General features: G+C 39.6%; 1 protein-coding gene across 3 annotated transcripts in view; it reads left to right on the top strand.

Annotated features, from left to right (window-relative positions):
- The window catches only part of SUCLG2 (succinate-CoA ligase GDP-forming subunit beta), a 410,084-nt gene that overhangs the window by 113,846 nt on the left and 278,848 nt on the right, over nt 1–17,390 (top strand). For all 3 annotated transcript variants that reach the window (XM_032411719.1, XM_032411718.1, XM_032411720.1), the window contains exons 3-4: nt 12,278–12,377; nt 13,380–13,470. In XM_032411719.1, the coding sequence (XP_032267610.1) occupies nt 12,278–12,377; nt 13,380–13,470 (191 nt within the window). The remainder of the gene's footprint in view (nt 1–12,277; nt 12,378–13,379; nt 13,471–17,390) is intronic.

The raw sequence follows: 17,390 nt of genomic DNA, 5'->3' as shown, positions 1-17,390 counted from the left end.
CTTTGAACTAGAAGGCCCTCCAGAGAAGTGGCATCTGCTTCGTTAGACTTTGTAGCATTCCTGAGTCGATGTTGATTTTTCTCATTGTAAAAGTTACTCCCTTTGTGTAAGGCTAGGCTGTCCCCTATTTGGGGCTTATCCTGTTCTTGCTTTATGGATCTGTGTCCTGGGAAATTCTTCTAAGGTAGTAGGCTCTCCCTCCCTCCCCACAAATTGAATCATGTTTATGCATTATGACAGCCTGTTCCAACCTTGTGCTGGGAGGCCAAGAGAAAGAGTTCAGGAACCTGGGAAAGGCTGCAGCTGGGTCTAAGGACACCAGCAGTGGGGGATGGAAGGAGAATATTTCAGGTAATTCTGTGGGTGTGCTGTTTACTTCTGGATGTTGGATATTATGCTGCTGGAAACTAAGGTGTAAAGCAGAGTAAAAAACTATGGTGTTGAGTGTAAGTGTGGGATATAGAACAAATTTTGGCTGTATTTTGAAAGGAGAATGAGCTATCAGTAGGTAGGAAGAGTAGACTTAGATGCTAGCTTTCCAGCTGCAATAATGAAATGTGAATGAATCTTCAGAGTAAACGATTGGTATTTCAAAGGGCATCCTCATATTGGACTGCTTGGTTGGCCAAGTGTGAAATAGGACTCAATTCCTCTGCCACACCAATACCATTGGAGAACTACTTAAAAGCTGCCAGAATTTTCTTTGAGTTTTACCAGATGTGGATGCTAGCTCTTGGGTATTTTTCTGTGTTGTCGTGGGTGTTGCAATTCCAAAGTCAACTCAAAAAAATAATTATTATTTTTCCCCAGGAAGTAAAATGCATAGCAGCTTATGATTTCCTTAATTTCCTATTTGTAACACTTGGCCTGCCTCCTTCTAGTATGAATTCTTGCTCAAACGAGGCATTTCTTTTTAAATGCTGAAAGTCCTAGCAAAAAAGACTTCGAGCTCGAATGCTTCAGAGATAATCAGAAAAATTGTTGTGAAGACAGTCAAAAGAAAATAGCTCCAGGTTTTGTGGTTTGTGAGGTTAGGTAGAGTACAGGTTGATATATCAAGCACTCCAATTTTCAGGGATATAAGCACAGAAGTCCTTATTTGAGAGTAGTTCTAAGGAGGAGGTGATAGGAAGTAGAATTTGAAGTCAGTGGTGATCTCTGTGGCTGTTGAATGGACCTGTTGAAAATGAAGACAGTGATCTCAGATATAGTTGAACATGCACTTGAGTATCTTGGATGTATTTACAAAGAGTAGAAGGATAAGAGGAAGGAGGAAGGAAGGGAGGAAGGGAAGGAAGAAAGAAGGAAGGAAGCAAGGAAGGAAGGAGGAAAGAAGAAAGGAAGGAAACCAAAGAAAGCTGTCATAGAGAGAAAATGAAAATGTAAGTATTTATCCAGCCTTCACAACCCTTGAAAGTCAGCCAAATATAAGCTCTTCCCAGTTCATGGAAATTGCACGGTTTCACCCTCCAGGATGCAATCTTAAGTCTTCTTTGTGTTTAACATTTGAGCAATAGACTTAGATTTCAGACACAAGGAATGGGTTAGGACAGGCAGTAAAAGAGCAAGACACTGCAATTTAAAACTCAGTGTAATTTGAAAGTGACATAACAAATGATGCTGGACCTCTGGAGATGTGTGCATCATGGGCAAGGGGTTCTGAGATCTTCCATCTCTCTTGGCGTAGGTCATTCCTGGCATCTGTTGAACTCCAGTGTGTCGTACACCAGTTTACCACTTTAACATGGAAGATAAAAACCTTCTGGGTTCCTTTTTTATGGCAACACCACCAAGCCGTTGTTTGGAATACTGTGTCTCCGGCGTTTGGAATTGTAGCACATTTTAAGTCTGGAAGCTGTGTTTATTTGCAGGTTGGGAGGGTTGGCCATATCCTTTGTTATTGCTGGTGTTAAACGGTGGCACGGTTTGAATCTCACTGACCCCTTGGGAGCTTTCATGGGAGCCCTGTTTGAGAGTTAGCTTACCTGCTTCGGGTTTTTTGTTTTTTTTTTTTAAGACCACCGTGATAAAATTATGGAAGATCTTAAAAGCACTTAGGGAAAAATAACTAAATTTAACAAAGGCTGTACATGTGTTTTTCTATTTATTTTCTGTTCTTGAATAGAGGGAAATAAACTTTAATATGGGAGGTTTTCTGAAGATCTGAAATAACAAACGTGAATGATTTGCAGTGCTGAATCTTGGCATGCTTTACTGGTTTATCTGAGATGGTTCTCTCATGATTTCTAATTTAAATAGATAACTAAGAAGCCAAGCAAATACAGATGCAAAAGCCTTTCTCAGTTGGTGACCCCTTCATGTCTTCACTTCCCAGCCCTGTCTAACTGGAAAACCCATCTCTTCCTTGTGATGTCAGTCAACCCTCCTTCTTTATGGCTCTTCTGCTCTCCCCTGCCTAGCTTGACTCGGCACTCAAGTCCCCTTCTTGCTGCACTGTGTTTTAACATTTATTACAGTCTTAATATTTTTCAGTAATTATTTGTTTGTATCTCTTTTCTTTGAGAGGTTTTAAGTTTCTGAAAGGCAGGGACCCTGACTTTTTTTAATCTTTGAATTCCCACAGAGTAGGTGCTCAGTAAATGTTTGAAAAGGGTAGCACATTTCCTGCCATGCTCAGTTTTCTTACATGACACTTGAGGAGGTCATGTTGTTAGACGTGGAACTATGTTTCCTGAAGATGTCTTCTGGGGGCTTCTGCAAATATAGGCATCCCTGACCCATATGATAAAGTTATAAAGACTGATACAGCAGGGAACATTGAAATAATCAAGACATACTACTATGGATAACTTCCTGTGTTTGTCTCACATTTTAAACTCTTATTTTTTATTTGTTTTTAGGACAACATGTGATAATTGGGAAAAAAATGTAAATCACTACTGACAGGATGTAATGCTCCACCCATAATACCATTCCTTAGCCCCTTAAGATAACCTCAGTTAATAGTTTAGTGTTCATTTAGATTTCATTATGACTATATAACTAGTCACAAATGTATTTGTTTTTTGAAATATTGATCATTAAGGTCTATTTGGAGCATATAGTATATGGGACATATTCCCATATTCACACATAAAGATTTATTTAATCATTGTTAATGGACATACAGTATTGTATATTTCCTTATGTGGCAATAAAAAATTTATTTTTCCAACCCCAAATGTCCACATGCTGATGGATATTTTGGCTGTTTTCAAGTGTTTCACTATTATAATCACATTGTAGTAAAAAATCCTTATTTCTCTAGTTGATTTTCACAGAAGTGGGACTGTTCTACCAATAGGTTTTCTGTGAGCACTGGGTAGGTGGACCTCCTAATTGAGAACATTCTAGGTGGTGACATTTTAACTGTGGTGACTTTTTCAGTAGCACGGAACAAGTACTCAGTACTATTTCTTGATTTGCACTGGGCTCAGAGGCCTGTGAGAAGGATTTTGAGTGCACTGCCCAAGATTGGGAAATCAGACACATGGGCCTGTCTGGAGAAAGGCTCTCCAAGGAGCAGAGCTGCTTAGAGAGTAGAGGGGCTCTGTGAGATGATCTCTGTGAGTAAGGAAAGGAGGCGACCCCACAGCTTTGAGGGCACAGAGGTCTCAGGGTTAGGGTGTGGCAGTGCCTGACTGTGCCATTGTCCCCTGGAGAGTGTGTGCATCTGGAATAGAGACTGCCCTGCAAAGGCAAAAGCTGTGTCACTGGGGGCTCAGCTACTCTCCTTGAGCACTCGTGGGAAGTTGTTGAAAGATCTTCCTTGATTGTGGCAAGGGAGAAGCCTAGAGGAAACTGGTGGTACTGTGACCATCGGTGGCAGAATGGTAGCCGATGCAGAGTCCAGAAAGTAGCATATGGCACCTCTCACCAAATGGAGGGCCACGTAGAGGAATGGACATACCAAGACAAAGTAGGGAAAAGACAAGATTTCCAATCAAGAACGTGGGAGATCTCAGAATCCTAGTAATATTTCTGTGAAAGAGAAAGAAACACCTTTAAATATGGGTGCGGCCGATGGTCAGATGAACACTTTCTGAGCAGGAGCCCAGCAGGCAGCAGAACCGCAGTGAGACCCCCCTCCCTGCCCTGGGAGGAGCTGCACGGGTGCACACAGCAGGAGTCTATAAAGTTTAGAGACTCGAAGCAGGGTTGTACCCCTGAGATAAAACCGCTCAGTCACAGGCTGGGTGAGCACAGAGTACAGATGGAAACCAGGGAGAGAGAGTGATTGACTGCTTTTCCCTGAGGCCACACTGAAGAGTGGGGGGTGCAAGCTTTCAGCTCGGGGGCTGGAGATGGGGTCACCACCATTTTCATCCCCCCCCACGGGCTCCAGAGCCACTTACACTGAACCCAGCCTCGGGCAAGGGGGCTGCAATTCTGCCTGGGCAAAGACACTTGAGAATCAGCGCAACAGGCCCCTCCCCCAGAAGACCAGCAGGAACATCCAGCTGAGACTGAGTTTACTAATTACACAGAACTGCAAAAGTCCAGTGCTGGGGGAAAATAGTGTATAGAATTCATAAACAATTAAACGTTTTTTCCTTTTCAGCTAATTTCTTATTTTAAAAACTCTTTTTAAAGTCTTTCTTAATTTTCATTTTTGCATTTACATTTTATATATATATATTTTTTTTCATTTTTGGCTTCCTTTCATTGTATTTGATTTTATTTTTGTATATATATAAGTTTTTCTTTCTTTACAATTTTGGGATCTAGTTTCTTCTAACAAACAGACCAAAATACACCCAGGGTCTACTGTATTGCTCTGTTCTGTTCACTTGTTTGATTATATTCTCTTTTTTTCTTTTTTCCAGTTTCTGGTCTCTTCTGATTTGTTTAGTATAAATTTTTCTGGGGTCATTGTTGCTATTTTTGTGTTTTGTTCTCTTGTTCATTTATTCTTCTCTGGACAGAATGACAAGATGGACAAACTCACCCCAAAAAAGAGAACAAGAGGCAGACCTCACTGCCAGGGACCTAATCAGTATGAATATAAATAATATGTTGGGACTTGAATTGAGAATAATGATTATAAAGATACTAGCTGAGCTTGAAAAAAGCATGAAGACACTAGAGAATCCCTTTCTGAAGAAACAAAAGAACTAAAATCTAATCAGGTCGAAATCAAAAAGGCTATTAATGAGATGCAATAAAAATGGAGGCTCTAACTGCTAGGATAAATGAGGCAGAAGAGAGAATCAGTGATGTAGAAGACAAAATGATGGAGAATAAATAAACTAAGAAACAGAGATAAACAACTACTGGATCACAGGGGAGAATTTGAGAGATAAGTGATACCATAAAGCGGGAAAAGAAAAATTGGGGTCCCAGAGGAAGAGGAAAGAGAGGTGCAGCAGGTATATTTGAGCAAATTATAGCTGAGAACTCCCCTAATCCTGGGAAGGAAATAGGCATTCAAGTCTAGGAGACATAGAAACCCCCACTCAAAATCAATAAAAATAGGTCAACAGCTAGACATATAATAGTGAGGCTTGCAAATTTCAAAGACAATGAGAAAATCCTGAAAGCAGCTCAGAACAAGAGGTCTTTAACCTACAGATGTAGAAACATAAGGCTGGCATCAGACCTATCCACTGAGACCTGGCAGGCCAGAAGGAACTGGCATGGTATATTCAGGGTGCTAAATGAGAAAAATATGCAGCCAAGAATACTTTATCCAGCAAGCTGTCATTCAGAATAGGAGAGATAAAGAGCTTCCAGGACAACCAGAAACTAAAAGAATTTGTGATCACTAAACCATCCCTGCAAGAAATATTAAAGGGGATCCTTTAAGTGAGGACAGAGCCCAAAAGTAACATAGACCAGAAAGGAACAGAGACAATATATAGAAACAGTGACTTTACAGGTTAATACAATGGCACTAAATTCATATCTTTCAATAGTTACTCTGAATGTAAATGGGCTAAATGCTCCAATCAAAAGACACAGGTTATCAGATTGGATAAAAAAACAAGACCCATTGATATGATGTCTACAAGAGACTCATTTTATTTTTTTAAAGATTTTTATTTATTTATTTGAGACAGAGAGACAGACTGCACAGAGGGAGAGGGAGAAGCAGACTCCGCACTGAGCAGAGAGTCCGATGCAAGGTTTAATCCCAGGCCGAGATCATGACCTGAGCTGAAGGCAGATGCTTAACTGACTGAGCCACCCAGGCACCCCCTCTAAAATAAATTTAAAAAATCTTAAAAAAAGAAATATATCTTTTAATAGACAAAATGTAAGATTGTTTTATTAGTCTTAAACTATAGAAAAAGTAAGCTATTACAAGTGAATTGAGCCTTTCTGAGGTAGTTTTTGTCTAGCTTTAAATATTTTATCACCAATGAAATCTGTATTAATGGTTATGAAAGCAATAACATCAGTGACATAATCAGATAAGTAGGCTAATTTATCATTACAGATTTTAATGAGAGCTATAATTTGGTAATACATATACAATATTTTTTTAAGTATGGCAATATGAAAAAACAATGATTTATCAAACTTTAGGAATTTTTATAGGAACTAAAATTAAAATTATTCCCTTGAAAGCAAAAAGTGTGTTGTCTTATGATGATATTATTACTTACTTTATAATCAATAAACTGTTCCAAGTGGCATTATTGTGCCCCTACACTCTCCAGATGAAGGAATTACTTTAGATAATGTAGAATTAATTGACTACTATATTCAATAGGAACTTTAAGATTTAAAACTTATATAAAAGCGGGGAGCCTGGGTGGCTCAGTCGTTAAGCATCTGCCTTTGGCTCAGGTCATGATCCCATTGTCCTGGGATCGAGACCCGCATTGGGCTCCCTGCTCGGCGGGAAGCCTGCTTCTCCCTCTCCCTCTGCCCCTGCTTGTGTTCCCTCTCTCGCTGTGTCTCTCTCTGTCAAATAAATAAATAAAATCTTAAAAAAAAAAAAAACTTATATAAAAGCTTTATCAGTGAAGGATTTCTTAATGTAAAATAATGTCTCCCTGGGGCACCTGGGTGGCTCAGTTGGTTAAGCATCTGACTCTTGGCTTCAACTCAGGTCATGATCTCAGGGTTGTGAGATCGAGCTCCGCATGGGGTCCCGTGATGGGCGCGGAGCCTGTTTAAGATCACTCTCTCTCCTCCCTCTTCCTCTGCCACTCCCCCCACCCCACTTTCTCTCTCTTTCTCAAAAAAAAAACAAAAAACAAAAACAAAACAACAATAACAACAAAAACACTAAAATAATGTCTCCCTGAGCAACTTCCTATTTGTATCACAAAACCCTTGTTCTAGTAGAGATGGTCCTAGTTCCATCTTTTATTTTAAAAATGACTGTTTCAGATACGTGCGATTTAAATCTTTGATAGGTAGCAGTCTGGTGGGAAGCCAAGTATCTCTAATCCTAATTCAATCAAAGGGTGTGACCAATGGTGAAATAGTTTATTCTGATGTCTTGTGTGTTTGAAATTCTCTGTTCCAATGTTGGGCGAGCCTACGTCAGACATGTTGAAAGTTAAAATAATTGTTTTAGTCTCAGGGATGCCACTGAGCATATGGAAAGAGTCATTGCAATATTATCTAATTCCCAGTGACCTCGTTACAACAAGAGGAGATAGGACTCCATCTACAGGAGATATTACAATAATCAAAGATAGGTAATTCTCCAATTTTAAGTTTGGGTTCTTGGATCATCATGAAATCACAGATGTTAACTCATTTTCTTTGGGAAATTAGCACTTAGGCCTCTAACTTATCACCCTATAATTCCTCTTTTTGTAAATCTTTGACTCTTCTTGCCTCACCCCCCCCCCCCTTGCCTTCCAGTAATAGGTCAATCTGAAATACATTGTCACTTTCTCAATTAAGAATCCCATCAAGGGTATTAAGGAGGGCACGTTCTGCATGGAGCACTGGGTGTTATATGCAAACAATGAATCATGGAACACTACATCAAAAACTAATGATGTAATGTATGGTGATTAACATAACATAATTAAAAAAGAAAAAGAATCCCATCAAACCTCCTGAAAGGTGATCACCATGCTGGAAATTATGCCATGCAATTGTGCTGAAAACTGGATATTCCAGTTTGCTCTGGCGGTGAACTGTGGAATCCATAGTTCCCCAACAACTCCAGTGTTATTGACTCAAAATAGATGATCACCTTTGTAGCCTCCATCTCTACAGCACTGCATTTGCATTTAGGAAACTATTATATTTTTGAAGAGAGCAATATTGAATTCACTAAACTGTTTTAAAAAGATAGTTACAAATAACATTCTTATCGATACACCTGATAAACATTTTCAGACATTTGCTAGGTCCTTTTGCATTATGGTTCTGAACTGTTTCATGTAAACATTATTTTGCATAAATATATTTTCAGGATGCCATGAACTAGTTTTACAAAACTTGTCTGATTAAAAACATTTCTTATTTATTCTCTTTAGGTTATGCTTTCCTTAATGAATTTATTTATTTTTTCCTTTTAGATTTAATAATGCTTCCAAGAATGTTTATTATCCAGCCTGGGACTACTGGGGAACTATAAAAATTGGTATAAAACTGTGTTATTGTAATTAGAATGACACTTGTGGTAAGGAATGAGAGGAGAACATTTGAGAAAGCATTATTTTAATATGGCTAATAGAGTCAAACAAGAAGACCACAGTGTGGGTTTTTTTAGGCTTCCTAAATGGCTACAAATATTATTCTAATAAGTGATATGGTAGTTGAGAATCTTATGTACTGATAAACTTATCAAATATGTTGCTTACAATACTTCTTCTCCTAAAATATATATGAATTATAGTATAACTGGTTCCCATCTAACTGAGTGGAATCCTAGTCATGAGCACTGTTCATTATCAGAAACTCACCATAAAAGGAACAAAATAAAGTAAATGCACTGCATATTAAGGCTGCTGCATATAAGAGTAGTAGTTAAGGGCAAGGAATTTAGAGTTATATATACCTAGGTTTTACTAACTTGGAGTCCGGTAATATGGTTATCAGTATGTAAGTGCAGTGTATTTCTATACAAAATCTATTACAGCAGGTGTTTTTTTCTCCCCTCTATCTCTTTTTTTAGCTTGTTATCCTAAAGTATGGTTAAATCATCTTATGTTAGACAAAAATTGGATTTTGTGTCTGGGATATTCTTTTGTAATTTTGTTTGGAAATAGGGAGGTAATGTGAAAAACAAAAAACAACCCAGAAATTTGTGTATTTGGAGAAATCAGATCTTTTTTTTTTTTTTTTTTAAAGATTTTATTTATTTATTTGACAGAGACAGACACAGTGAGAGAGGGAACACAAGCAGTGGGAGTGAGAGAGGGAGAAGCAGGCTTCCTGCGGAGCATGGAGCCCGATGTGGGGCTCGATCCCAGGACCCTGGGATCATGACCTGAGCTGAAGGCAGACGCTTAACGACTGAGCCACCCAGGCGCCCCGAGAAATCAGATCTTTAAAGTGGAAACAGGGACATTGTGTGGAATCAACTTGATTAATACTGAATGAAAAGACTAGATACTGTTCAGTAGGATTTGGCCACTTAATTTTCAGCCCTTTGAGTAAATAATTGAATTAAATTACTTCATGTGAATTTCAGGCAAGATGAGAAAAACTTGCTTTTCTTTGGGCTATTGACATACTACACTGATTTAGCACTTGAGATCTAACAAGAAGAGATGATTTTAGTGAACTTATTTTTGGCCTGGGGTGTAAGTTGCAGGAGATGTACCTAGATTGGATACAGTCTTTTCCTTTGTCTTTGCCACTTGTCCCAATATGGATGCGCAGTCCCCAAGTGGCTGTTCAGTCTACCAGTTTGGTGGCATGGTGTCCTTTGACGCGTGGTCAAATGGTGACACATGTAATCGACAACACTTCATTGAGGCTACAACTGTTTCTCTGTCTTGAGAGTTCATGCCTAAGGCTGATTCAGTTAAGCCTGTGTAGTGCCAATTAACAATGCCCAATTAGGTATTCTGTCTTACTTTCAAGTTTTGCTGCTGGAAAGCTTGTTGAGAAACACATCTCTTTCTTCTGGATGACAAGCTTATGAAAATTGATAATGGCAATGGGATGCTGGTTATCCTTTTTAAAGAATTTGAAGTGATCACAATTAAAAATTTGAGTAGACAGCAAAAAGTATTTTTTCTACTTGATGTCTTCAAAAAAGAGATAAGAAATGTCTTCCTATATGCCATTTTTTTGGTTAATTGCTGAAAATAATTAGTGATGATAGCTATCATGTTTTGACTTCTTTTAAATGTGCCAGGCATTGAGATAAGCACTTTACCTACTGTTTTTCATTTATTCCTCACATCATCCTGACACTGTAGATTACTTCATTATAACCATGTCACAGACAGGCTTTTACTTTTACCTTTCTGAGCCTCATTCTCTTCTTGTCTACGAAGAAAGTGATGGACGAGGTTGGAGATCTTATGTCTGTTTAACTCCACAGTCCTTGCTCTTAACTCCACACGTCCTTACATGCAGTGGCCTAACTACGAAATAGATTTGTTCTACTTGGTTTCTTTCCTCGTGTGTTTCTGATAATGAGTTGTCATCATAGCTTGTTCTTTACCCAGTTAGACTTGAGCCAGTTTATCATAAGACATGGGTTTGACTGATGTTATGATGGTTCACATATATGGCAGCAGCAAGAGTTGAAGGGTGTCAAGGGCAGCAAAGAAGGAGCTCTGTTTGCTTCTGAGAGAAGGTGAACCCTCGTTTCCTGAGTGTAAGCAAATAGGGGAAAAGAAGACCAACCAGTAAAGACCGTGAACCCTAATAATCTGACTATATCAGCTGGAGTGACTGTCTTACCCAATGCTGTCATAATGTTGAATCTTTCTGTAGCTGCCTGTTGCCTTCATGATAAAACCCTCGGTGGCTCCTTCTCTTGGAACCTTTGCATGCTTGCCTTGAGTAACAAGAACAGTGATAGAGATAGCTGAAACAGCCAACACTTATGGAGCCCTCACCGTACAGGAATGGTGGCAGACACCAGCAAACTTGTTATTATTAATATTATTTTTTATCCATATCTGCCCAAGTGGCAATAATCCTTTTGATTCTTTACAATATGGAAAAGTAATAAAATGAATTAATTGATTGTGGCAGTAGTCTTTCATTAATCATAGGAGTTTTCAGGCTCTTGGGATAAAGTATTCACATGTATGTATGATTTAATTCTCAAAATCCCATCATTTTTTCACAATTGAGTAAATTGAGTCTCAGAGACATTAAGTAACCAGCCAGGTGTCGACAGCGGGGTAAGGGATGGAGGCCTGATTGAAACCTGGTCTGCAGATTCTGAACCTGGTGTTAAACCAGAAAACTCTTAGGGCCTCATAGAAGATTGACTTAGTTTTTTGAATTTAGACAAAGATGAACGACCAAGAGAGGATGCCAGTTGTGACCAGAAGAAATGTACTATTTGGTTTATGAAACCTGTTTGAGGGCTGCACGTTTTTTCTCTTATTTTTCTTTTGGTGGTTGGGGGTGGGGGGCAGCGCTCCTGTTTGCTGAAGACCTCATTTCTGTCACTGGGCTGCTTCACACATGTAGCTTTTGAGCTAGGCCCACGAAGATACTTGAGTTTATGAGTCAGGTCTCAAAGGTCAAAAGCAGACACTTCCCCCATTCCTTGAGTGTGTTGAGAAATGAAAATTCCACCACCACTTTCCCCTAGGATGTTCTGTTACCCTGCCAACATTTCAGAAATATTGCTTGCTTTCAATTTTAATCCATTTCCTCCTCCCTTATCCAGTCCCACCAATATCTAGAACATCCACTCAGAAATCTGTTGGTTTCCAAGAATACAGTTATTAACCACTCCTTTTGCATCTCCCCCATGTACTCCAGCCTTCCCTTTGACATCTCAGCTGGTAGTTAGCTCTTCTGATGGCAGATTGGTGCCTCTGCCACATGGGAGTGTCATTACACAGTAAAATTAATACCTCCGGCCTGGATTTATTTAGCATCTTCTGACACTCAAAAGAACAAGGGAACACATGCCTTGCTTCCTCTTGGGATGGTTGAGTATTAGGTTAAACTGGTAGGAAATATTTTAATGTCCTTGATAAAGACTTTGTATTTAGATGCACTGATTTTTTTTGAAGTTCTTTATGCCTTTATTTTCAAAATTAGTTTAAGAGAGCTTTTACTGCTTTTGGGAGGTATATGCTTTTCCACATTGCTTGTTGCTAAAAAAAAAAAAAAAAAAAATTAAAATCCACTACCAATTCTGAATTTTCTTTTTCAGATGCAAAAGAATTTGTTTTAAAAGCCCAGATCTTAGCTGGAGGAAGAGGAAAAGGTGTCTTCAGTAGCGGTTTGAAGGGAGGTGTACATTTAACAAAAGAGTAAGTCTGGAGATCTTAATTCTGTGTCTTTGGGCTAAGCAGTTATGGAAGATCTTGCTCATGATTGCAGGAAGCACTGAGAAAGATGATCGGAATGGGGTGGAAGCAGGAGGTAGCAAATAAAGGAAATGAATTATAGGCAGAGAGCTCTACAGTGCCCCAATGTTCTTTATCTCATAAGAGGATTTTTTCTTCACTAATTGGTGAAAACCCGACACTCCTTCTGTCCTAGACAATCAGTGATTCATCATAAATGTTGAAAATGATAACATAAATGCTGCCTCCATATTGTCACTTCCCTATTTCAGAACCTGCAGTGGCTCCCAGTACCAGTGGCTTGAGTTGTCCCTCCTGTCTGATAGTATGAGCCTTCGGGTATCAGGGCCCAGCACTGCCCGTTTTCTTCTTCTCTTCTGTCACATACCTTTTCATTATGTACTTTGAATCTTACCCTCTCCCTTGTGCCCCTCAGTGGACAATACTTCTCACATTGCCCAAGTCAGGTCTTTGTTATTCAGCTCATATCTAAATCTGTTACGCATTTCAGCAGTGTCTTTCTACTATGACGGTAACTTATTTTGGGGAGAGAGAATAGCAGAGGGAAGCAAGAATCTCCCTTCCTTTCCCTCCCCTCTCTTCCCTTCCCCTTTCCCCCTCCCTTCCCCTCCCTTCTTCTCTTCACATCCCCTTGCCTAACTCTCGCCTCCCGCCTCTCCTCTCCTCTCCTCTTCTTTCCTCCCCTCCCCTCCCCTCCCCTTCCCTTCCCTTCTCCCTTCCTCCTCCCTCCCTCCCTCCCTCATATATATTTTGTTCTCAGTGAGCCTCTGGTACAGGGCTAGGCACCTAGTAACAGCAAAAAACCCTGTGGACTCGCTGAGGGTGGAGCTGGACTTGTGCAGTGCGGACATGAGGACGTAGCATGCACTCTACTTTAAAATAATTTTCAGCATAGACATTGATTTTTTTTTTTTCCTTCTCTCTCTCTCTCTCTCTCTCTCTCAGCCCTCAAGTCGTGGGACAGCTGGCTAAACAGATGATTGGGTATAATCTAGCCACAAAACAAACTCCAAAAGAAGGTGTGAAAGTTAACAAGGTAATACAAATGCTTCGGGTCATTTTCTGTGTATGTGTTAGAAAGAAGAAGAGAAAATCCTGTTTTAGTTTTGACAGTCTGATGAAGCAATACACTTTGGTGATACGCCATTTTGTTTTTTAAACCTCATATGATCTGTTTAGGTTGTGGTGTGACTTTGCGGAGAAATCAAAAGTGTTCTGTAATAGTACAAGTGTTTATTATCATTAGCATTTAGTAAAAGTAGGTGTGGGTGAGTGATCGAATCAACGGGTTTCCCTTTCAGAACACAGGCACATGCTGTTTGAAGCTGGAAAGGGCTTCGTATAACAGCTCTTATTCCTCTGTGTGGGACATTCTCTGCTCCTCCACAACGCCACCCTCATCCTGTGAATCAGAATTACCCACCATGATTGTTTTTCTAAGTGTCCCTATACCTTACTTGGAGGTTAATACCATTTAAAGCCACTTATCACTGCATGTATTGTGTATGAGTGGTCTCTTGGGGTTCCCAAGTTCTCTAAGGTGCACGTCATGCACACACGCAGAACAGAAAGCCGCAAGTAAAGTGGCCTGCCTCAGTCATAAAATTGTGGGTGGTGGAGCCAAGGCCAGAACCTAACCCTGCTCCTGTCAGTCTGTCCACCTTATATGCCCTCCTCCTGCGCAGAGGTCGCCACAGCTGGCTACCTGATTTGCAGGACCCAGTACAAAAACAAATTCAGGGGACTTTGTTCAAATTTCAAGTCAGCTCCAGCAAAACATTACACCAAAAGACCAAGATGGGGACCCTTCTGAACATTGGCCCCTGTGCGATGACAAGGTCCTACACCCCAGCCCTGGCAGGCACAGATGGTTAGAGGACCCCGTCGTAACAGTGAATGGGGGCCCAGCCTTTTGGGAAGCAGCTATCTGCTTGGTTGACACAGCATCACGGATGATGGTCTCCACCAGGATGCGATGTGTGGGGGAACCTGATGCAGTATATTCTGTTTTTCATTTTTCAGAGTGAGTTGTGGGGAAAATTTTTGACATGACCAAAAAAAAAAAAAAATTGCCAGTTGGTTCTTAGTGTACATGACAGGGGCTCTCTTGGGCCTCTCTTGGTCTGGAAGAAGGAGATGGAATTACTGGTGGTCATTAGCTCCTTCATTCTGAGAACACAGAGCTTTTCTAAATGTCAAGATAGCACACCGACGAAACTGGTTATGCTGATTTCCCTTTCCCACCTCTTCTCAGATGTAAGAACTACTAAAAACTCAAAAGTGTTTTGTTTTGACTTGTTTGTCCCAACACAGTACTTTTATTTGCCTTTTAAATCTGGTTATGAGCCTTTTCCTGTGTTAAGTTCCTCAAAATTGGTCCACAGAGGACATGATTAGTATATTTGTTTGTAGGAATTCGTTGTTTTATATGGCTATGTGAGTTTTTAGATTAGAGTTTGTGATGCTTTTTAAAAGCATATAAAAATACCTAAAGCAGATTTGCGCTGTATGGTAATGCATAAAATTATTTTGTAGATAGGTTTCTGAAAGGCTGGAGATAAGTGCATGCTTGTACATTGAGTCATTGCCAGGAAATGACTAGAATGATTTACTTTTAAGTAATGTGTTGGTTTTTTTTCTTTTGATTGTAAAAGTGATTCACACGTGTAAAAAATTCCAATCCTACAGAAATATAAAAATTTGAAAGTAAAAATTCCTTGGCTTCTCACCCCCCCTAAAATAATGCCATATATTGTTTCTGTCCTTTCTCTGTGTAGAATTTGTTACCACATTCCTTTTTTTTTTTAAGATTTTATTTATTTACTTGTCAGAGAGAGAGAGAGAGAGCAAGCACAAGCAGGGGCAGCGGCAGGCAGAGGGAGAAGCAGGCTCCCTGCTGAGCGGGGAGCCCAATGCAGGGCTCAATCCCAGGACCCTGGGATCCTGACCTGAGCCGAAAGCAGACAACTTAACTGACTGAGCCACCCAGGCGCCCTATGTATGTCACCACATTCCTATAACAATAACATTGTATGAGACTTTAAGGAACATGCATTTTTTTTTTCTTTTACTTATGAAATCTTGGATAGCAGTCAGAAGTTCCCCCCCATCCCCGTTATAGAAACTTTATAAGATTATTTGAGAAGTTGTTTAAACACCTACGTACATTGTACACATTGGATTTTTTTTTTCTAAGTCTGTGCCAAGGCACTTCCAATGTTCCCTAGGATAATAATAATAGGGAGGTGAGATTGTGCTACTCATCATGTTCTTCATGATTCAGTACCAGTGAAGGTTATTACTCTACAACGAGAGAAGTTGAGGAACCCAGTATACTTTTAAAGATTTTATTTATTTATTTGACAGAGAGAGAAGGAGACAGTGAGAAAGGGAACACAAGCAGGGGGAGTGGGAGAGGGAGAAGTAGGCTTCCCGTGGAGCGGGGAACCTGATTCGGGACTCAATCCCAGGACCCTGAGATCATGACCTGAGCCGAAGGCAGATGCTTAATGACTGAGCCACCCAGGCGCCCCCTGAGTATACTTTTAATGTTTCCTAATCATGGTCCTGTTAACAAATAGTTTGTATGCTGGTACTCGTCCACAGATCACAGTTTCAATAGCATGATATTAAAAACAAAAACAAACCGGGCGCCTGGGTGGCTCAGTTGGTTAAGCGACTGCCTTTGGCTCAGGTCGTGATCCTGGAGTCCTGGGATTGAGTCCCACATCGGGCTCCCTGCTCAGCGGGGGCTCTGCTTCTCCCTCTGACCCTCTTCCCTCTCGTGCTCTCTGTCTCTCATTCTCTCTCTCTCAAATAAATAAATAAAATCTTTAAAAAAAAAAACAAAAAAAACCAACCCACCCAGTTCAGTGGTCCAGTAGTTCCCAAAAGCTTCCCATCCTGGAGGAGGACTCCACAGAAAGTTGTGTTGATGATACCGTTTGTGTCAGTCACAGATGAAGTCATATTTTTGAAATATATCAACTGAGGTCCTTGTAGGGTGAGTGTGCATGCAATCCATTTAGACTCTGTAACAATGCCTAAAATATTCTGATTTCCTAGGCCATATGGAGTGCATGGTAATGTCAAAAAACTGATCTTGAAATAAAATATCTTGAGTTATCCATTGACAATCATCATTTTCCCAGGAGTGTTTTCTTAGAGGGTGGTACATTATTTCTATGAAGCAGGAGCCTTTGGGGACAGCAGCTGGTCTTTACAAATAGAGATTTGATGGAATGCAGAGCACATCTGTCAACATTTTAGAAGATTAAGAATAGGACTCTTGAATGACATCCTAAAAAGTTATAATGTTGTGTTGCTTCTCAGAATAACTACTGGAAATTGTTAAATCTCCTTCTCTAGACTAGCTCTTATTAGAAAGTGAACTAGAAAACAGCATGCTTCTATGAAAATCCTAACACCATGTGCCAAGAAATATTTCTTACATAGTCATGAGTTACCATTTATGATAAAAGAATCAATATGAAGCCTCTTATAAGATATTTTATTTTTAACTGGTGATGTGTTTGAAAAGAAGTTCTGTATTCATTACTTCATAGCTTTTTAAATCATCATATATTTATCACATTTTATGTGACTTAAAAATTAGTAGTTTGATGGCACCTGTATGGTTAAGATGTAATGCTGTTTAATCTGTGACTTTTTTGGTGAAATCTTTTACTGAACTACTTTTGGGAAAAGCAATGTTAGTGCTTTTATTATTTTACTTCTAGTACTTATTAGTTATGAATATTCTTTTCTTTTTAAATCATCGAAGATATCTTTTACAACATTTTTGTTGTGTCAGTTGGTACTGCCTCTCTCTAGGGTACTTTGGTAGTACTTAACAAATTTTAAATATGAAGAGTCTAAAACCTAGTCATTTTACTTCTAGGTACCTTATCTACAGGGATACTAAAACAAATGAGTACAACAAATGTACCACCCTCT

Source organism: Phoca vitulina, unplaced genomic scaffold (genome assembly GCF_004348235.1).
Source record: "Phoca vitulina isolate PV1807 unplaced genomic scaffold, GSC_HSeal_1.0 scaffold13, whole genome shotgun sequence".
NCBI lineage: Eukaryota > Metazoa > Chordata > Mammalia > Carnivora > Phocidae > Phoca > Phoca vitulina.
The sequence above is the reverse complement of the archived record's forward strand: the minus strand, read 5'-3'. Positions and strand labels throughout refer to the sequence as shown.